The following is a 22,999-nucleotide window of genomic DNA, read 5'->3' on the forward strand; positions in this document are numbered from 1 at the left end:
ACAGTAAAGTGATAAGAAAAAAAAGATTAACATTTACCATTCTTAACAGTTCTATTGACTTATGAAACATTTCAACATCATAGCAGAAGCACACTGAAACGAGACAATTTAGGATTAGTGTTACATTTCCAAGTGAATATGGAAGTGAATTAGCTGTTATGTATCATCCATTTTTCCTCATTCACTGTGCTTAAAAAGAAAAGAGAAACTGCCATTTAGGTGTGGGAAATGGAGAGTGATGACCTTTTTGGCTATATAAAAGTTTTCAATTAAAACAGATATGATTATTCAGAGAGATTAAGCTTTTCCTAGTCAGACCCCTTAACTATATGGCAGGATATACAAGATTTACTTCTTGTGATCAATCAGGGAGAGCAGGAACCGACTGACAACTACAAAGTGGAACTGTTAAGAAGCTATTGTTTTAAAGCATTCCAAAGGCCATCAACAGCTTTTGATGAACTAATTCTTTGGTTTTTGTATTTATTAGGACAGCATAACTGGAAGATATAGCAAGTCAACTTCACTGTAATTTTTATGTGGGGCTTTTATATGTCATAAATTGCATGTGCCAATTATTCTATTTCCACTTAATTCCATTAAGCTTTATATTTAAATCTAACTCAACCACTGCAGGAAAATGTTTGGAAAACGTACAACAACTCTGATTAGATTTTGAGAGGAAAAACCCAGCATGGTGTTGAACTGTGCACTCATGTTGTGATAGTTGCATCTGGTGCTTTAATACAGACATTTTGAACAAAGGGAAAATAAAAGGAACGTACGTATTTTACTTTTGACCTACTAAGACTCAGACAGGAATCTGAAGAGTCTCTGATGGTGGATAACATACTTCGGAGTAAAAGAAAACATGAAAGATATTGCTGTAGGTTTCAATGGAAACAATTTGTATAGGCAAATCAGCTGAATTCATCTTATCTGTACTTTGGAAAGATGACATATGAACAGACTCCTAAATCACATGCACTAAAGAATGAGTTTTCTATTTATTAAGTTAATAATTAAGGAGCTAAATATGAAATGTTACAAAAGAATAAGGCCAGTAAAGGATGGTTGTGTGCTGGTATTCCACATCTAAGGAACATATAACTTTTTTTTTTAAAGGAACAAAGACAAAGAGAACAATTATGTGCATATTTATGCAGATAGGAAACTGGTTAAAGAACCAAACTGAAAATACAGAATTGTAAGATCTTTCTCAATATTACAAACTTTTTTTTATCCACAGACACAAATTTGAGAAAGTGTGAACATGCCCTGTATATGATTTCATTTGATATTCAGTCCTTGATTTATGCCACTAACATGCAAAAAACGGTATCATAATCATTGAATAAATTAAACTTGGTGGGCACAAAACATTTATTAAGAAACTGCATTTTGCACACCTTGTCAGAACAAAGGTCCTTGATGCTATCATGGCATTTTTGACATTTACAACCCTGAGTAACCTGATGAGAAATGAATACCAATAAGCCATCAGTCACTTAAAAAAAAAGGTTATTGACTGATTCCTCTTAGACAGCAAGAAATCCATGTTTGTTTGTTTATTGCTATGCATATCTCCATTCTTCAGCTGTCTCTCTGATTCTATGTGTGGAGAGATTACCAGTCCTCTTGCATCTCCTTTCACTTAGAATGAACACATGGGGAGAACATTAATGTATTAACTGTTTCTATATTCATTGTAGTAAGGTTCAGTAGTTCACCAGATTAGCTGCAGTGGACTCTAGTCGAATTAGGGGACTAATTGCAATTGATTACATCTTAAACAGAAAAAAACTGCCTTGAAGACCGTTTGGAAACTGTAACTAATGCAGAGTTCTGCTGCTAGAGCTGTGACTGGTTTTTCTAGGTGGAGCCTTATTACATCTATCCTGATGGAATAACATTGGCTGCCTATTTGTTTCCCAGCCCAATTCAAGGTGCTGGTGCTTACCTTTAAAGCCCTAAACCAGGGGTAAGTGCCTTCTAGGACTACAACTCCCATAATCCTTGACTACTGACTGTGCTGGCTAGAGGTTATGGGAGTTGTAGTCCAAAACATCTGGGGGGCACCAGGTTGGCTATCCCTGCCCTAAACATTTGCCATCCAAATATTTGATGGAGTGCCTCCTCCCATACTAATCTTCCTGAGCATTAAAATCATCAGATGAAGTCCATCTCCAAGTTCCATCTGTAGGAGATGTACATTAGGCATCTACAGAGGAGAAGGTCTTTTTCATGGTGGCACCTTGAGTTTGGAATACCTTCCAGAAGGAGGTAAGACTGGTACCTACACTGAATTCCTTTCAGCACCAGGTCAAAATGTTTTTGTTTTAGCTGGTTCAACTGATCTTTGTTATTATTTCTGAAATACTATTATGTTATTTAGCTTATTATTGTTGTTTTAATCTTGTATTGATACTTGGATTTTTAAATGTATATCGCCCTGAGATCCATATATGGATGAAGGCACATTTTAGACATTTTAAAAATAAAATAAATCAAAACAAACAATATTTTTCAATACTATCTTATCAAGGTACCAGATTACAAATGTGAGGCCATTTGGCAATAAATGCTTCTTGACCTGATTTCTGTTATACCAGATTTTCTAAGAAAATAGCATATACTACCAATGGAACACTGATGAGTAGAAAATGTTTTAACAGTAAGACCTATAAGAAATTTTGTGAAGACAGTTACATTGTAAGTAGAAAACACACAAGTGCTAAGTACAAAACATATAACTTTACAAGTGCTACAGTTACAGTTTTATCCTGCTATTAGCTCTCTAAGGTTCATTCTTACCTATATAATTGCTTCTGGAGCACATATCTGTTTTCTATTATGTCTGTAAGAATTTTTTAAATTATTATTCAGACAGGCATCTGTTTGATTCAGTAGTTTGAGGTTTTTTTTAAAATAATTATTGTTACTTTTTTTAGGATTTTATCTTATCATATGTTTTTTTTTTAATTTGTACATTGATTTAAACACTGTAAATGCAGCTTATAAGTAATTTAAAGAAATACTATGCTGTTTCAATGCCTGAAATAGCCTCTCTTTGCTGTCTTTCATCTCTGAATTATACAGAGATTAAAAAGCCTAGGATTCATAGTCACTGACTCTTTTTTATAATTTATTTAATTTTTGTTGACTATGCTGTTCAGCTAACAAGACTCCCATAGTAATACAGTCATGAAGAATAAAGAATATTTACTGTTTCTGGCAGCTTATAAATTAGAAACTCCCTAGGATTAATCTCCAGAGAGTTCCAGTATCATGGAAATTATTATCAGGAAAGGACTATGTGGGTGAATAAATAATATGGTATTTCCAGACAAGGGTATTGTAACAGTAGAAATGCAGACAGTGTCTATGCAGCAAGGCTCCACTTTGCCCCTCTGTTTGATGTGGTTATTTTCTAGTATATGCATACTAAAAAAAGAAAAGAAACATCTATAGCAGCAGCAGAAGACTCTCTGAATTAAGATCTACTGTAAAGGGGAATTTGTATTGCTAGTGTAACATAAGGTTAGCCCTCGGTTTAATACCAATTGATATTTCAAAGTTTTCTTGCCATCTAGCATGGGCCCTAAAAATAACTGTTGTGTGTGTTTGTTTACCTGTAGTAGTATTGCAAGATGCCAAGATAAGCTTGCTTATTGGATTTTGTTCACATAGCGCATCTCCACCATGAATTAATGAGATCCACCGTTAGGTTTTCTGAGGTGATGAAGTGAATGCATTAGGACAACTACAAGAAAATCCCTTCATCTTTCTCAAAAGAATATTGATATTCATAAGTACTGTGTTCATGGGGTGGCTCACTTCAGAAAAAACTTATTATTTCCCTTTGGGCATCTTAGATTTTCAGATAGGAAGTATCTGAAACACCCCATTTCAGTTGTCCAAAAGAAGGCATGCACAGTTAGTTGTTCAAGAACTCTTAGCCATAATATAGTTTTGTCACTATGTAGCTGAGAGAAATAAAGTATGCTTTGCTGCTGAATCATAATCTACCCATCTGCTAGCAAAACAATGGTTTTAAAAATTTTCCTATTATCTAATTTTGCTTAAAACAATACTTGCTCTACCTACCATCAAAGTTGATGAATGCTCATATGTAATCAACAAAAAGGGCCATCTAGCCCAACCTGCTGTCCAAAAGGCAGGTTCTTCCATCCATGAACATCTCCTTTCCCGCCCCCGGCAAAAAAATGAAAAATCCTATGGAACCCAGGGTACATTGTGCCACAAGCAGAAAGCAAATGCACTGAGTGGTATATTGTGTTCAGAAGCATGGGAAACAAAACCTCCTTTCCTCCACAAATCTAGAGCTGCCTTCTGGAGAGGGAGACATCTGTCCTTCCATCCAACCAGGAACTTGCTTGTGGAATAGATTGCTTTTATGTTCCCAACTGATCCTAGGCCATGGTTGCAGGTGGTGAAGTGTTGAAAACACATCTCTCTTGCCTGTGCAACCCTGTAGCTGACTTTGAGGATAGGAGGATTCCTATCATTGCCTCTGCCCACATCTATAAACCTGGCAAAGGTTCCTGCCCACCACCTCCTGCATTACATCCCTGCACTGCCCCTCTGCTACCATATTGCTGCTGTGTCCTTTGCCCCTGGGCTACACCTCCACTGTTGTTTCTTCCAGTAACAGATAGAGGACATATCAGCTGAAATTAAAATACAAAGAAAGATGGAATAAGGGAGGGGATGCAACAGGAAGGTGCCAAAAAGAGGCAGGAACTGGAGAGGGATGGGAGAAAGGAGGAGATGAAGATGAAAAAAAAAGGCTAGGTGTAACAAAACAGACAGGGTGTAATGGGTGAGGGCAAGAGTGTATGTGGAGTCAAGTGATGAGTGGAAGGGGCAGAAATTCAAGGGTGGGCAGGCCAAAGAGAACGGGGAAATGGAGCCAGATCTGGAAATGTCAAACCACCAACACTCTGCCCATAAAATCAGGCCTATTATCTAGTAAATAATAGGACCCAAATAACAGCTTCAACTCGTACAAAATCAAATATTCTAGGACAATTTTAAACTTTTGTTGCATGAACTACTGACCTCCATAACATATCATAAATTCCCTTCATTTTCAAAAGCAGTTAGCCATGTGGCATGGAAAGGGGTTGTGAGAGAAAGACATGTCTAAAGCCCCTTGGGCTCATAGATCTAATATCAGGTTTCTTTGGATCCTGACGAAAAAAAACTTCATTCTCCAGTTTCAGTTATCAGCCTGTTTAAATTACTGATGTAACATGGCAGACGTTCCAATCACTGCTGACACAAGATTTAGCAAAGCATCAATAGGATGAGTGTATGTATGTGTGTGAGTATATAATGAGAGAGGCTGAGAAGAATCCTTTACAGTGAAACAACTCACAATGCAGCTGCAATAAAATGAATGTTCTACCTCTTCCTCTGGTTTAGGCCTTGTTTTGCCTCTGAATATATATTTCTTTGCCTTTAGAGGTGCTTTGTACAGTCTTGTTTCAAACTTGTTTCAACAAGTTGTTTTTCTTTGCTAGGCTGTTTTACAGTTGACATTTTAGAGTTTTCTCTAATGCGGGCAGCTAACTTGACTGCTGGACTGAGGAATTGGAGTTGATTCTTCCCTTCATTTCAGACACTTTCTGAACTTAGTCCATCTTCTGTGACTGGCATCAAAGTCCATATATTTAAAGTTCTAATATTTTAGGTTCACGGGTAACTCCAATGTTGATCTCTTGCAAAAGGGGAAAAAACCCTTCTCTGACATCTTCATCAATAAGATGTAGCAGTGGGGATGGTGGAAATTTATCCTGACAAGTGGCAGGCTCTCTTTTTTTTACTCTATAGCTTTGTCATGGAAATGTCTTTTTTTTCTTCATTTCTTAGAATTGTCGAGATCAATTTTTGACAACTCCCACATGGGCTCTCTGACTTCTGGTGGTCTGTAGCTTTTCTCCTGAATTGTCTGTCATCTGTCACTTATGGGGATCAGCAGCCATGTAAGTACTTCCCCTGCAGCATTTTTATTAGAATGGATCTTTTTTATATTGGTCTGGCTGTTTTTCTGCTCCCACTGCACATTCAATAGTTGCTTCCACACTACTGTCGAAACTACCTCGTCCTTGCTCTTGTTTCTGACATTTCTTTGTTACACCAGGTGCGGGAGGAGCTCATGTTTCTCCCCTCTCCCCACAACTTCAGTTAGAAAAGATTTTATCAAATTGCATGTATACTGAAAACAATTTTCTAGTTTATTCTATTTTCTATAAGCATGCACTATTAAAATATATATATGACTCACAAACTTAGAGCATGTGTCCAGAATTGGAGAGGATGAACGAAGGTCCAAATGAAGGATAGTGTGTAAGCACTTGTTCCGAATCTCAGACTCTTAACACAAACATTTAAAACAACACAACACAATCTGTCAAACAGTACATTCTAGTGAATGAAAGTATATCAAGAAAACTCACCTTCACTGATATCTGTGACAGAAACCACCATGATTAAACATGAGAGATTAAGTTACCCTGAAAATTTAAACGTAACCTCCTCAGATAATTATGGATGGTGGAAAATTGCCAAATTGGGAAAATGCATCTCTCTAAAGCAGCCTTCCTCAAGTTGGTGCCCTCCAGATGCTTAGGACTTCAACTCCCATCAGCCACAGCCAGCAAGGCCAATGATTATGAATCCTGGGAGTTGTAGTCCAAGACATCTCAAGGGCACCAGGTTGGTGAAGGCTGTTCACAAGGTGTAGAAGGTGAACAATATTTCATGGTAAGGAAATCACAGTCACTAGTTACTATAACAGCTGCAACATTACAAGTATCATGCCTCTGAAAATATTTGGAAGCTTCAGATGGTGTAAAACACAGTTGCCAAATGTCTGACTGGAGCTGGGTTTTTGGAGCTTCAATGGCTACCAGCCTGCTTCCAGACTCAATTAAAAGTGCTAGTTATCACCTTTACAGCTATAAATGGCTTGGGATCAGGATATATAAAGGTCCCTCTCTTCCCACAAAATCCTGCCCACCCACTCAGATCAACTGGACACAGACTTTTGCACAGCCTGTCACCATATAAGATGTGGTTGGTGGAGATGCATGAGAAGGCCTTCTCTGTTGTAGTGCCCATGCTGTGGAATTCCCTGCCCAGGGAATCCCTCTGGCCACCACTTTGATAGCATTCTGATCCCAGCTAAAAACATGTGTTCCAGTGGGCTTTTGACTTGACCAGATGTGCAATCTTTCACTTGCCTGGTTCCATTGCTTTCAGAAATTTTTATCTGCTGCTCTAGCTTGTGTTTGGCTGTTGTTAGCCACCTTGGGTGCTCCTAATTATGTTGAAAGCCAGTATATAATTTTTAAATAAAAAATCAATAAATATAACTCCTGTAACTTTCAAAATACCATTTACTAAAATGTTTCAGACAGGTTTCTGGCCTGGTTTTGGAACTGAAATAGCCTCGTTCATCCTTGCCGATGACCTACACCAGGAACTGAACAGGGAAAATGTCTTCCTATTGGTTTGCTAGGCCTCTCAGTGTATTTAGATAGTAAACTATAGTATCTATAGTATCTTCAACTATAGTATCTTTCTGGACTGCCTGAAATGGGGCTGGAGGCTTCATTATGGTGGTTCTGGTTCTTCCTGGAGAAGCAGATATCAAAAGGTAGTACTGGGGGATTTCTGTTCAGCTCTTTGGCTTATGGTCCCTTGCATGTTATCTTGTCCCCTATGCTCTTTAACATCTACATGAAACTGCTGGACTAGGTCATCCAGGGATTTGGCTGCAGTATCATCAATATACTGATGATACTTGGCTCTACCTCTCATGTGAGCAAACAAGCTGAATTTTGATCCAGGCAAGGCAGTAATCCTGGTTTGTAGGTCTGACAATTCTACTTTAAATGGGGTTGCACTCCCTGTGAATAACCATGTTTGCAGTTTGGGAATGCTCCTAAATCTGCTCTTGCTCCTGCACGGTCAGATGGCAGATATGATCAGCTGTGTGTTTGAACAACTTTAACTGGTCACCAACCGCACCTATTCCTGGAAAAGGAGGACCTAGCCAGGGTCACACATACCTTCATTATATCACATTGGACTACACTAATGCATTCTACATGGGGCTGCCTCTGAAGAGTGCCCAGAAACTCCAGCTAATGAAAAATGCTGTGGCTCAATTTTTGACTGATGCTAGTTTTGGGATCATGTTACTCTGCTGTTATATGAACTTCACTAGCTTCCAGTCTGTATCCTACCCCATTTCAATGTGCTAGTCATAACTTATAAATCCCTAAATCATTTAGGACCAGGACACATGAAAGACCAGCAACTGCTGCATGAACCTGCCAAATCAAGTCATTAGGGTCTACACTGTGTCCCACTGCTGTTGGAAGTTCAGTTCATAGTACAAAGCAAAGGGCCTTCTCTGCAGTGGTGTCCAGACCTGGAACCTTCTCCCCTGAGATATCTGCTTGGCCCCCTTCTCCCTTTACACAATGTAAAAACATCTTGCTCCATTGAGCCTATTGGCTTACGAGGGGGGGGGGGGGTTTGGACATTTTCCTCCCTACTGTGTTTCTTTGCTATCTTTGTTTATTATTTTTATAAATTATGCTGTTATTATATTGGTTGTAAAGCTACCATGAGGGTTGCTATGCAGTGGAAAGGAGGTGTGATATAAATATTTTAAATAAATATTTAATGAGCATTTAGTCAACTGCAGCAAAGGGAAGAAGTTGTAAAATTGGAGGATGTAAACTACTGTATCGCATCTTTCTAGATATACTAAATGGCATGTAATCTTCTGTTTTTCTTATTACAGCTTATGTAAGCTAAATGACAAGTCACCTCCCATTTTAAAGCTCAATGGTATGTTTTTAAGCTAAGTTGTCGTTATCCTATACTTATGACTGAATGATCACCTGATAGAATTTCACATAGGTATTGACAGAACATGTCAGACAAAAATATGCCAAGATTTTTATACACTACACTCAAGGCTCAACTGCTAAGAAATATTACTAAACAGATTACAGCTACATTCAAAACCAAAGAAACTTCTGTGCACTCAACTCATATTGTGTTTCAAAAATAAATAGATAGAATCCTTCCATCAACCTGAGCATGAATGAAGCAGCTTGAGTGTGGCATAATATCAACCGATTTCTCCCACAGAAAGCTACCCTGTAATCGAAGAACTGAGTTCTATGCCAAGTGGTCTGGACCTAATCCAGACCTGCCTCCAGATAGATAGTTGGCTGGAGGGTGCTGGCAGACCCGGCGGGGCGCCGGGGGCTGAGATTTCCCTCTTCCCATTCCCCCACATTTCCTGCCTCTCCCCCACCCCCACCCCTGCGGTGGGGGCAGAGGAGACCCCGATGCAGCTGGGAGCTACCCGAGCCCCGCTGCCGCAGGAGGAACTAGAGCGGTGGTGCGCAGAGCGCCGATGCTTTCAGTGCGGAAAGCTGGGACATTTCGCCAAAACCTGCTGCGCTAGATCTGCAGCCCCACTGCCTCCCCCTCCTCTCCTTTCTCCTCCTCCTCCTCCTCGTCCCCAGGCCTGACTAGGCTGCCCCCCAAGCCTGTTGGGGGTCTCCAGTGTGGGGGTCAGTTCCACACCAGGTGGGTGCCTTCCGCAACCCCCCCACCCTCCCATCTGCTATTGCATGTTCACCTCCGCTCCTCCCAGTGGGGTGGGGTGGAGGCCCTAGCTTTAGTGGACTCTGGGGCTACGACCAGTTTCATGGATGAAACGTTCGCTCTCTTCCACAAGATTCCTACCCTGCCCCTTCCTGCCCCCTTGACAGTGGAGACCATCAATGGGCGCCCTCTTTCTTCGGGCGCGGTGACCCGGATTATAGTTCCACTCACTCTGCGTGCCCAGTCCCACGTTGAGCAGATTCAGTTTCACTTGGCCAAGGTTCCCCAATACCCAATTATGCTGGTTGTTTCCTGGCTCTCTAAGCATAATCCTCAGATTTCTTGGGGGCTTCAGCAAGTGGAATTTGTGTCTCCCTACTGCTGGGAGCATTGTGTCCCGACCGAGGCACCAGTCCCAGTCCAGGCCTTAACCCTTTCCTCCCCCTTCTTGTCTGCGTCTGACAGTTCTTCAGCTACCGTGATCCTCACAGAGAAGTATGCGGCTTTTCGGGACGTTTTCGACAAGGAGGCCGACCAGCTCCCCCCCCCATTTGACTGTACCATTAACCTCATTCTTGGGGCGCCCATCCCCGCTGGCTGGCTGTATTCGATGTCGGAGCTGGAACTTCGAGCTCTGCGCGAGTTTTTGGACATAAACCTCAGATGTGGCTTCATTCACCCCTCCTCCTCCCCCGCCTGCGCCCCTACCATCTTTGTGACCAAGAAATTGGGAGAACTCCGCCCGGTGCATGATTACAGAGCATTGAATTCAGTCTCGATCCCCCCCTCCCCCTCATACTCGAGATGCTGGAGCTCCTGGGGCAAACCAAGATTTTCACAAAGTTGGGCCTGCGTGGCGCTTACAATCTGATTCGCATCCGGGAGGGGGGTGAGTGGAAGACCTGTTTCGGCACCCAGTACGGAGCGTATGAATTCCCAGTGATGCCGTTTGACCTCGCCTGTGCCCCCCCCCCTCCACGTTTTTGCGTTTTATGAATGCCATCTTCTGGGACTATTTGGACACTTTCCTCATTGTGTTATCTCGATGATTTACTTATATTTTCTGAGGACCCCCATGCCCATCAGCACCATGTCTTCGCCATCCTCCAGCACCTCTGCGAGCACCATCTGTATGCCAAGCTGGAGAAATGTGCGTTTGACCTAACCTCTTTGGACTATCTCAGCTACATTATCTCAGCTGACGGTATCAGGATGGATCCTGCAAAGGTCCAGACTGCACTCTCCTGGCAGGCTCCATCCACCAAGAAGGACTTGCAACGTTTTCTGGGGTTTCCTAATTTTTACAGAAAGTTCCTGCCCAGCTTTGCTCAGCTGACATCTCCTCTCACGGACCTCCTTAAGGGCAGGAAATCTCCTTTTCATTGGACGGCATCGGCCCAACAGGCTTTCGAGGAACTTAAGAAGCTTTTTAGTTCTGAGCCGATCCTGTTACATCCCGACCCGAGGAAGCCTTTTGTAGTGCAAACTGATGCCTCTGACTTTGCAGTGGGGGCGGTGCTTTTTTCAGACAGATCGGGCGGGGGGCGGGTTGCAACCCTGCGCCTATCACTCCAGGAAGCTGAACATGTCTGAGAGGAATTATACCATCTGAAAGAAGGAACTGTTGGCCATCAAGTCCGCTTTGGAGACCTGGCATCATCTGATGGAGGGGGCACAGCACCCATTTGAAGTTAGAACCGACCATCGCAACCTGGAACATCTTCAGACAGCCCGTGCCTTAAACCAGTGGCGGATTAGGTGGTCGCTTTTTTCCCCTGGTTCCACCTTTTGCCATGTGAAGGCCTCCGACAACCTACAAGCAGATGCTCTTTCTCGTAAGCCGGACCTCCAGCCAGGAGGTGAGGGAAATTCCCCCCCTCTGATTCTCCCCGCCCCCCGCCAGAGCCTGGCAGCAGCTGTGGTGCCTCGCTCTTGGGAGGAGCTCCTTCACTCGGCACAGGCTCAGGATGCTTTTGTCTGCACAACAGTGGAGGAATTGGGGCTAGCCTCTGCCCCCCCCACTCTACCCCCTTCTCTTTGCGAGATGGCCTGCTTTACCATTCCAGTCTAGACCTTCTATGTGCCTTCTAGACCCCTTCACGAGAAGGTCCTCCATCAGTGCCACGACTCCCCCACCGCTGGGCATTTTGGCTTTGTCAAGACTCTGCACGGAGTGATGCGGGATTTTTGGTGGCCTCATGTGTGTCGGGACGTCAAGACCTATGTTGCCTCCTGCCCAACCTGCCAGCGGGCGAAGGCCCCCTCCGGCGAGCCCACAGGCTTGCTTCACCCCCTGCCTACCCCCTCAGGACCTTGGAAACTGCTCTCCCTTGACTTCATCACTGACTTGCCTCCCTCACATGGTAAGACCACCATTCTGGTGGTGGTGGATTTGTTTTCTAAGATGGCTCATTTCATCCCCTGCTCTGGGTTGCCCACAGCCAGGGAGACAGCAGAGCTTTTTTTGGCGCATGTTTTCCGACTCCACGGATGGCCCGAGGGTCTCATTTCGGATAGGGGGGCCCAATTTACTGCCCATTTCTGGAGGGAACTACTTGGGCTTCTCCATGTGACGCTCCGTCTTTCCTCCGCCCACCATCCACAGACAGATGGTCAGACCAAGCACACCAATGTGACTCTGGAGCAATATTTGCGCTGTTATGTCAATTACCAGCAAGATGACTGGTTTTCCTTGCTGCCTCTTGCAGAATTTGCTTATAACAATGCCTGCCATGCTTCCACCCGCCAAACTCCGTTTTTTGCCAATTTTGGTTACCACCCCAAGGCTTTCCCGTCCACCCTAGCTCCCTCTTCGGTGCCGGCGGCCCATGACTTTTTAGAGGAGTTGAGAGCGGTACACCACCTCTTACGGGACTCCCTCGAGCAAGCCAAGACAGCCTACAATGCCTCTGTGGACCGGCATTGCCAGCCAGGTCCATCTCTGCAACTGGGGGACTGGGTTTGGTTGTCCACCCGATACCTCCCCTCTCACTCGCCTGCAAGGAAGCTTGTGCCTCGCCGCACGGGGCCTTTCCAGATTACAGCCCAGATTAGCTCTGTTGCTTTTCGCCTGGCTCTCCCCCCCTCCATGAAGATCCATCCTGTTTTTCATCGGTCCTTGCTGTCCCCCCTGGTTTTCTGGCAACCCTCATCGCTCGGTCGGCTCCCCCCTGCTGCCAGTGCTGGTGGAGGGGGAGGAGGAGTTTGAGGATGTGGAGATTCTGGACTCCCGCCTTTCTCGCGGCCGCCTGCAATATCTAGTGGACTGGAAGGGATATGGGCCAGATGAGTGATCCTGGGAACCCGCGGAAAATGTGCATGCTCCGCTGCTGCTGAGGCGCTTCCACCAGCTGTACCCCCACAAACCCGGGGCCCCAGGAGAGGGGCACGAGGGGGGGCCTCATGGGAGTGGGGATGGTGTCAGGGTGGAAACTGAGCCCATAGAAGCCCAGAGCAGTTCTGATTCTGAGGAGGAACAACAATCCGTGGGAGAGGAGCCCGCTCATCCCTCACAGGCACAGCAGCTGGCAGAGATTCCTCCTGCCAGCATTCCTGAGATACTGACCCTGGCAGTGAGAGAGTGTGGGAGGGGGGCTTGCTAGACGCTTGACACAGGGAGCGACAAGCGATGGAGGGCGTGGAAAGGAGGCGTAGTGCCCGTTTGGCACGCAAACAGTGGTCGCGTCCCGAGGACCCAAGGGAAAGAGGGAGGATCTCTCCATAACCCATAAGTTCAGGGTCTGCAAGTGATTCTCCTTCAAACAGGGCCCAACTGTCTAACCCGGAGCATAGGCTACTCTGCTGTTCATTGCTTAGTCGCGGGTGATTAGCATCTGAAAGAGTCATTAAGTTGTAAAAGGATTAAAGACTTGAAAAGAATCCTTTTGTCTGTGTCTTGAGTTGGCTACTGGAGTAGACTGAAAGAGGCCGCCAGGGCGCTCCTGACAACTTCTCCTGCAGGAGAAGCCACCACCACCACCACTGGGGAAGAGGTGTGCTTGCTGCTGCTGGGCCTGCTGCCGCCGCCGCCACTGCCACCGCCACCAGGCCTTCCCTGTGGACTCCTGCCTGGCATTTTTAAGGGGATTTTAATTGTTTTGTTCGTTTTATTTTGTTGGAGGGGATTTTGTTGTGTTTTTAGGGGTGGGTAGCCTGCCTGATAGGCGGGAGCGAGGGGGCATGTGTCCACCTGATGGAGGCAGTGGGGGGAGTGTTGGGGGCCAGAACATACCGAGGCTGGGCGGCAGGCGCTGGCAGAGCGCTAGGGGCAGGCCATGCCAGGTAAGGGGAACAAGGGAGAGATGTGTAGTATCTGTCCCCTGCTCCGGGCCTGTCCAGAGCCAAAGGATGGCTGGGGGAGGCGTGACCCCATCTTCTGGCCTTCGTTTGCTGCTCTGCAATGCCAGGTCTGTTACCCAGAAAACCTCCCTCATCCATGACATGATCCTGGATGAGGGTGCAGACCTGGCATGTATTACGGAGACCTGGCTGGCCGAGGCTGCTGCTCCAACCCTTGCAGCCATGTGTCCAGCTGGATTTTCGTATGCACAGCAGCCGAGGGCTGGGGATCGGGGAGGGGGAGTGGCTGTTATCTACCGAGAGTCCTTGGTCTTCACCAGACCCCCTCTCCGGGAGACCAAGGTTGCTGAGTGCATGTACTGGAGGTTGGGCCCGAAGGGCAGTCTGGGGATTCTGCTCGTGTACAGTCCACCCCGCTGCACGACTGACTCCCTGGCCGAGGTGCTTGAGGTGGTCTCTGATGTGCGTGTACAGTCCCCTAACTTACTGGTGTTGGGGGACTTCAACGTACATTCGGAGGCCATCCTCACAGGAGCACCTCGGGACTTCATGGAGACCATGGCCTCCTGGGAGCTGCACCATATTCTAACTGGGCCCACCCATGTAGCCGGTCATGCACTAGACCTTGTGTTTGTTTCTGGAGAAGCGGGGAGTGATCTGGAAGTCGGGGGTATATCCACCACCCCCTTGTCATGGTCAGATCACTATCTGGTGATGTTGGACTTCTCGGTTCCACAACCCCTCCGCAGGGGTGGAGGACCCATTAAAATGGTCCGCCCCAGGCGTCTTATGGATCCAAATGGATTCCTGAACGCGCTTGGGGATTCTCTGGGGCGTGCCAACGGCCACTCGGTCGAGACCCTGGTGGGTGGCTGGAATGCCGCAATCACTGCGGCATTAGATTGGGTGGCTCCGAAACGCCCTCTCCCCCTGAACAGGGCTCGGACTGCACCATGGTTCAATCCGTGGTTACGAGCTCTGAAACAGGAGGTGAGACGGCTAGAGTGCTGGTGGCGGAAGTCTCGCTCCAAAGACGATCAGACACGGGCTAGAGTTATATCTTCAGCCTATCACGTGGCGGTGAAGGCAGCAAAAAAGGAATATTATGCTGCCTCCATCGCGTCTGCAGAGTGCTGCCCCAGGAGGCTGTTCCAAGTGGTCCGGAGCCTGGTCGGTCCTGTGGCTCCGGAACCACTGGAGCATTCTAAGGCCGCCTGTGAGGGTTTGGCAAGGCACTTTGCAGATAAAATTGATCAGATTAGGTGTGTTACTCTGCACACTGTGGATACAGTTAGTGAGCAAGAGGCGGCCTGTGGCAAACCGGTTTTGTGGGATCGGTTCCAGCTTCTTCCTCCTGATGAAGTGGACAAGGTGCTTTCATCTGTAAGGCTGACCACCTGCTTACTTGATCCTTGCCCATCTTGGCTCATTATGAGCTGCAGAGAGAGACTGGGTGAGGGGATCAAGGCGGTGGTGACCGCCTCCCTTGAGGAGGGAGTGATGCCATCAGCCCTCAAGGAGGCAGTGATAAGACCGCTCTTAAAGAAGCCCTCCTTGGATCCTCAAGTTCTGAACAACTTTCGCCCAGTCTCAAATCTGCCATTTTTGGGCAAGGTGATTGAGCGGGTGGTGGCAGTGCAGTTGAAGGCACACTTGGAAGAAACTGATTATCTAGACCCATTTCAGTCGGGCTTCAGGCCTGGGCATGGGACAGAAACGGCCTTGGTCGCCTTGGTGGATTATATGAGGAGGGCTCTGGATAGGGGTGAATGCTCCTTCCTTGTTCTCCTCGACCTCTCAGCGGCTTTTGATACCGTTGACCACGGTATCCTCCTGGACCGCCTGGAGGGGTTGGGCATTGGAGACACTGTATTGCGGTGGTTCCGGTCCTTCCTCTCCAGCAGGTACCAGAGGGTAGCACTGGAAGAGGAGGTTTCGGACCCGTGGCCACTTACTTGTGGGGTGCCACAGGGTTCCATCCTCTCCCCGATGCTATTTAACATCTATGTGAAGCCACTGGGGGCTATCATCAGGAGGTTTAGGGTGCAGTGTCATCAATATGCAGATGACATGCAGCTCTACCTCTCATTCAAATCTTCTCCAAGGTTGGCCGTAGAATCCCTGTCCAAATGTCTGGAGACGGTGAGTGGCTGGATGGGGAGGAATAAGCTGAAGCTCAACCCTGACAAGACCGAAGTACTTTTGGTGGGAGACAAGAGGAGGCTGGAGGATGTTGACCTGGTGTTGAATGGGGTACGGCTACCCTTGAAAGACCAGGTCCGCAGCCTGGGGGTCATTTTGGACTCCCAGCTGTCCATGGAGGCTCAGGTGTCAGCTGTGAGCCGGACAGCGCTGTATCAACTCCATCTGATACGGCGGCTGCGCCCCTTCCTTCCCGACCATCTGCTCCCATCGGTAATACATGCCCTGGTCTCCTCTCGTTTAGACTACTGTAATGCGCTCTACGTGGGGTTACCCTTGAAGACGGTTCGGAAGCTGCAGCTGGTACAGAACGCGGCGGCTCGCCTGATTAAAGGCAGCCGCCGGTGAGATCACATCACTCCAGTGCTGAAGGAGTTGCACTGGTTACCAGTTGTTTTCCGGGCCAAATTCAAGGTGTTGGTTTTGACCTTTAAAACCCTATATGGTTCCGGCCCAGCCTATCTTAAGGAGCGCCTCCAGCAACACCAGACAGGCCGCTTAACAAGATCAGCCTCAGATGGCCTTCTCTCTGTCCCATCAGCCAGGACAGCTAGACTGGTGGGGACGAGGGAGAGGGCCTTCTCTGTGGTGGCCCCCACTCTGTGGAACTCCCTCCCTAGGGAACTCCGTCATGCCCCCTCTTTAATGAGCTTCCGTCGTGCATTAAAAACGTGGTTGTTCAGGCAGGCATTTGGGGTGGGTTAGGGTATTTAAAAAAAAAAAAATTATGGTAAAATTTTATTGTTTTAAATTGTTTTATGGTGGGTTGTACATCGCCCAGAGTGGCTGGGTGACCAGTCAGATGGGCGATTAATAAATTTAATAAATAAATAAATAAAACTACTTCAGAAATAGTTTCAGGTGTAGATATTCAATAAAAACCAGAACTGTATCAATTCATATGCACGCCTGTCTTCAGTGATATTTTCCTAAGAAATTATGATGGAGAGCGGAGAGTTGGCTTTTACTGGCGCGGGAAGCAGCTTACAATCACCAAAACAGTTTCATCATACCTATTTCCTTTTTAACAGTCTTTTTGAAGAGATAGCTTGGGAGTTAGTTAGTGTATTTTGGTCAAATAAATTCTATGAAAGTAGAGGATGAACGCCAGGTCGTTAGTTATTTTAACTATTAGAGCATTATTTTTAAACATAGTTTAAATGCAACACAGTTACCTATCACTACAATATTAATTTACAAAAATGCTTGATTTCATCTCTTAAACATAAAACTGAATTACAAACACATTCCTTTCAATAAAACTTAACAACATTCACTAATGTAATCACTATAGTTATTGACCCTCATCATTTTATGATCAGACTTATCCCACCCCAACTCATATACATAAGGTAGTCACTAGGAATTTACTGAAATTGAAATACACGTACATGTTGCAGCATTTGTATTACTCTAAGCACTAGGCTAAAGGATGCCTGGGCTGGAAGAGGATCCAGAAAAGCAGGGAGACAGGCAAATGGATTAAAGGAAATGGCAGTGACACATTAAACAAGACTAGGGCATCATAAAGACAAAACCAGTGTCTGGGTGTTGCCCAGGTGAAGGCTTAGTCCTGACCTGGAAGCATTTATAACCTTGATAGATAATGAGGAACCAATGGCTGCCTAGGTTTTTTTTTTTTTGGGGGGGGGACAGGTGTAGGGAGGTGGAGCCATGCTAAGACACAACTTGCCCCAACCTGGTGTGCTCCAGATGTTTTGGACTTCAACTCCCATCAGCCCCAGGCAGCATGGCAATGGTCAGGAATGCTGGGAGTTGCAGTCTAAAACTTTTGGTTCCTGAAGTAGGTGAGGGTCTTTGAACTGAAAGAGGCTTCTCCCAGTGGATGTGGAGCTAGCCATCATGACTGAACTGAAGCCCTATTTAGCCGTCAGTCTGGGGTTGCCTGTTGCTGAAGCAACATTTGAGCTGCTCATATAAATCTCCAGCCTGAGCTTCACACAGAACTATCTAGGGTGCGACCTGGAAACTGAACTTTGCTTTGCCTTAGCAGAACTGAAACTTGCCTTCCTAGAAACTGAATTCTTATTTACTTTACTTTGACCTACTGAAATGAGAATTTTGCTTTGCTTTGCTATGTCTTGCTGGAGCCCAAACTCTTGTCTAGACCTCCCACCTGTTTGAGCTGAGATCTCAACTGTCTGAGACCACCATCTGGGACAGAACATGGGCTCAGGGGACTCTACTGCCCCTTCCTCCTCTACTCTGCAGCTTCAAGTGACCCAACAGAAGGAGCACCACCATGCAGACAGGAGAGTCCTGGTTCATACAAAATATTGCATATTTCACTTATACTAATGATTCAACTAGACACAGTATTTCCTATTTCATATATCAGTAACTTTAAACTAAATTTTTATATACAAAGGTATTCTTGTTGAATTTTAGTCCCACGGGAGAGTGGAATGGGGAAGGAGGGAATGTCATTTTACATGACATTTTTCATATCAACATTCATATCTTTTAAAAAACGTTTAAAACTAGAACATTAGAGAAGCCAATGTTCATGGAATTATCTCTGCCTGCCAACTAGTTTTCGATCCCCAGTAGTTCTCTTTGTGTGGAGAAGGGAAGCACATGGCTATTCCTAATTTTCTGGATTGGGGCTCTCCAAGAATAGGAATACAACAGGTGGAAACTGCCATTGCTGCTATCTTTCTCTCTTCCTCCTCTACTCAGGTTCTGACCACTAAGCTACTGAACTTGTTGCAAGAGAAAAGGGAAAGCTCCAGACACATGACAGGGTATAATTTAGATACATGAATCCTCCAATTCTGCCTATCTTCAGGAATCATTTCCTATTGCCTGTTGAGTTAAAAAGTACTGTCAGCAGACAACTCTGCCAGAATATGCCCCAACTGAATCAATTATGTGTGTACAAACACAAACTGAACACTCAAGTAAAGCTGAAAACAGTAAAGCCCCTCTTATTTATTACACTTTCTACTTCACAGGCGTTGACTTTATATCCAGATGCTCTTCTGTACACACCACAATATGAGGATAATAAGCCTTATGGTCTGGATAAGAAGAATGATTGGATAATTATCCTATCACAAACACCCAAATTTGGGTGGAGATTTACTCCACTGAACGTCAAACATATTGGTTAATCTGATTTCGAGCAAACCCAGCCATGGAAGGGTTAGAAAGAATAAAATGAGTTATCCAGACTCTAATACATTTCCCCAAAATAATGACCCCTTCCATCAATAGAAACCCTATTCAGATGTCCCCTCGCCCCCACAATTAGAATTGCATGAGGGTGAGAGCAGGGATCAGTCTGCTGGCCTGAACCCCTTCATCGCCTGTCTCTGCAGCCCTCAGTACATTGGAGTCTGAATGTCTATCACTGGGACATAGCTCTATTCATATAGGCTCCTTACGTGATTTAGAACTCTGGAAAAATTGGTTCTAAATCACAAGGGGAACCTACACAAGTAGAGCTGGCACTCACTGAAGACATTCAGTCCACAAATTGTGGAGGGCTGCAGGAATGGGGACATGTGTGTGTGGGGGGTGACAGTGGGCTTTTCTGTGTTCTCCCCTCACTTAATTGTGAGGGGGAGGGAGGAAGCTGAATAGAACTAGAGTTACAAAAAGAACCGTAAAACAAAATAGGAATCTGCCATCAGCTCTTGGAAAATAAAATCCAATGCTGCCAAAACACATTTGTATCATATTGTGGGAAGGTACCTTTTCAGAACCCTCTGTGCCCCCACCCACTTTAACAAATATAATTTTAGAACCAGATAGTTTAATGAACTAGATGGTTTATTAAAAATTTATTTATGCCTTTGCTCTCCCCAAAAGTTACCCTCTTCCTTGTGGTGTGCAGTGGCCTTTGAGGATACTATGTGTGCTGCTATGATGCACTCTTCCACAACAGTTTCTAATAATATGCATCAGAAAATGGGCACTGTGGCTGTGACTGCTAATTCTAAAAAAACGCTTCCGGTCTATCGAGCTACTTTGTGTGCAATTTCAAGAAAAGGAAAAAAAAGGCAATATATATTAACCTTCAACAACTAAGGGGTTTCATACCATCACAGGAGATAGGTATGTGTTTTAAAAATACTAGAAAAGATAAAAAACAAACAAACCCATTACCGGTGGGGCTGCAGGAAAACTTACAGTTAATAATTTTACAATGTAGGATTCCTGTAGCAGAATTCAATATGCCTGGCCACACATTCCTTTCCTAACCCAACTTTTGTTTCTTTTTAATGAGAAAAAAGGAAAGTCAGCAAAACAAAATGTCACCATTAAATCATTTGGCAGCATGTTGTGTCAAAAACGTAATGGAAAAGGCACACATCATAGGAAAGGTTACTGTTCTTCCAGAACATCTTTTCACTTGGTTCAGGGCTCATCCCTCTCCACAATAGTGCAGGCACTACTGCTGCATGCTCTCCCCGGGCTTAATGTGGCAGATGAAGGATGATGGCATTTTCAACAGACCACAGTGCAGTGATTTTAGTGGTTATCTGACTGAAACCGATGCTATGATTTAGAATAACTGCTCTGTTTATGTGCAGTGGTAAAAGTCACTTACTACACAATCTTGCAATGACAACTCATTGCTTCCATTATATATTCCTTTAGCATGGTTTCACTGCAGATATGGAAGTCAGCAGGAACTAGAGAAACTGCTTGGTATTTTCCCAGCTCTACAGGAAAAGTATGCCATGTTCGTAAGTTCATGACAGGATACCAAACACAAATGCATGAGACTATCAACTATGGTAGCATTAGTCCAAACACACCATGATTGTTTGCTATGTCGGATTTTCAAATCCTACTCTCAGCGCTTAAAGTTTCTTCTATATATCTTGCATAAGGATTCCCTCATTTACATTTTAGTGTCCCAACATGTCATCAGCCCAAAACTTGTAGCAGGGCACACTCTAGACTTGGCTTTTTCAGCTGGCCATGGAAATGGTATACCCCATGTTATACCCTGGAGCTGAGAGCGATAAAATAAAAAAGGAGACGACATGAGTGCAGATGGAGAAAAATTCCTGATAGATGCAACTGAACACCGGTATGTGCCTATGTTCAAGTATATTCAGGGGAAGTGAAACATTACCTTTCTGTTTATATTGAGTCCCTTATATGTTGCCCAGCATAGCTTTTCAGGGTTGTCTGGGGCTTATTATATGCTGGCCTTAAAGATACTGTTGATCCATTAGAGGCCCGCTGTGATATATTTGCAAGGCATCTTCGAGATAAAATCACTTGAATTTGCCAGGACTTAAGAATCCAGTATCATAGCAGATTAATCAAGTGAGGTATCCAGAGTACAGTCTTGTCCAGTTTTGTTGGCTGAGTTTCAATTGGTACAACTTGAGGATATTGACAAGGTGCTTGGACAGGTTCGAGCAGCCACTTGCATACTGGATCCTTCTCCTGCTTGGCTTATAAAAATTGGCAGGGAGGAAACAGCTGGCTAGGCCAGGGAGCTGATTAATGCCTCCTTGCCAGAGGGAGTGGTCCTGGTCTGCCTGAAAGAGGTGGTGGTGAGACCACTCCTGAAAAAATCCTCCAAGTACCTGGAAGATTTAACAACCTAAGGCCGGTGGCAAATGTTCCTTTTTTGGGCAAGATCCTTGAGCATATGGTTGACAACCAGCTCCAGATGCTCTTGGATGAAACCAATTATCTGGATCCATTTCAGTCAGGGTTCAGGCTGTGTTTTGGCATGGAAACAGCCTTGGTCGCTCTGTATGATGACCTATGTCAGGAGAAAGACAGGAGGAGCATGACCCTGTTGATTCTCCTTGATGTCTCAGAGGCTTTCAATACCATTGACCATGGTATCCTTCTGTGATGATTGTCTGAGGTTTTGGGGGGAGGTGGGTACTGCATTGCAGTGATTTTGCTCCTACTTGGACAATGGTGCTTGGAGGATACTGCTCAGCACCATGGATTATCTAGTATGGGATTCTGCATACCGCAGAACCTGCATACTGCAGTTTTGTCCTCCATGCAATTTAGCATCTACATGAAACCACTTAGTGGGGTCATCAGGAGTTTTGGAGTGTATTGCCATCAGTATACTGATGACACACAGCTCTATTTCTCCTTTTCATCTTCATCAGGTGAGACTGCAGATGTGCTAAATCAGTGCCTTACTGTGACAATGGACTGGATGGGGGTGAATAAAGTGAAGTTCAATCAAGACAAGACTGAGATACTGTTGGTGGGTAGTTCTTCTGACTGGATGGAAGGTCTTCAACCTGTTCTGAATGGGGTTACACTCCCCCTGAAGGAGGAGGTTCACAGTTTGGAGTTTCTCCTGGAGCCATCATTGCCACTTGAGGTTCAGGTGGCCTCATTGGCACAGAGTGCCTTCTACCAGTGTTGGCTGGTGGCTGAGCTATGGACCTAACTGAACTGGGATAACCTGGCTTGAGTCGTCTGTGCTCTAGTAACCTCCAGGTTAGATTACTGCAATGCACTCTACATGAGGCTGCCTTTGAAGATGGTTCGGAAGCTGCAGCTTGTGCAAAACGCAGTGGTCAAATCGATAGAAGAGACCAGGAAGTTTGAACAACACCAATTCTGGTCCACTTACACTGACTGCCTGTACATTTCTGAGCCTGATTCAAGGTGCTGGTTTAGACCTATAAAGCTTTACATGACTCAGGATCACAATACTTGATGGAGAGCCTCTCCCAGTATGAACCTATTGTACACTATGATTGTCATCTGAAGTCCTCCTCTGAATGAAGCTTGGAGGATGGCAACAAGGGAGAGGCCCTTCTTGGTGGTAGTCCCGATTGTGGAACGATTTCCCCACTGAGTTCTACGGGGC

General features: G+C 45.2%; 1 protein-coding gene across 35 annotated transcripts in view; it reads right to left on the reverse strand.

The window, feature by feature from the left end:
* PHF14 (PHD finger protein 14) overlaps positions 1-22,999 on the reverse strand; it is a 185,388-nt gene that overhangs the window by 73,860 nt on the left and 88,529 nt on the right. Inside the window, exon 19 of one of the 35 annotated variants that reach the window (XR_014792371.1) lies at positions 3,633-3,732. The exons of 33 other annotated variants lie outside the window; for them this stretch is intronic. Coding sequence is in view for 1 of the 2 variants with exons in the window: in XM_084858704.1 (XP_084714830.1) it covers positions 3,708-3,732 (25 nt within the window). In the remaining variant the exon portion in view is untranslated. Of the gene's footprint in view, positions 1-2; positions 3,733-22,999 lie in introns of those variants that run through there. One more of the 35 variants, XM_084858704.1, reaches the window with a different exon arrangement.

This window comes from Heloderma suspectum, chromosome 5 (genome assembly GCF_057233095.1).
Source record: "Heloderma suspectum isolate Gila_16-S chromosome 5, 16-S_ref, whole genome shotgun sequence".
In the NCBI taxonomy this organism is placed as follows: Eukaryota; Metazoa; Chordata; class Lepidosauria; order Squamata; family Helodermatidae; genus Heloderma; species Heloderma suspectum.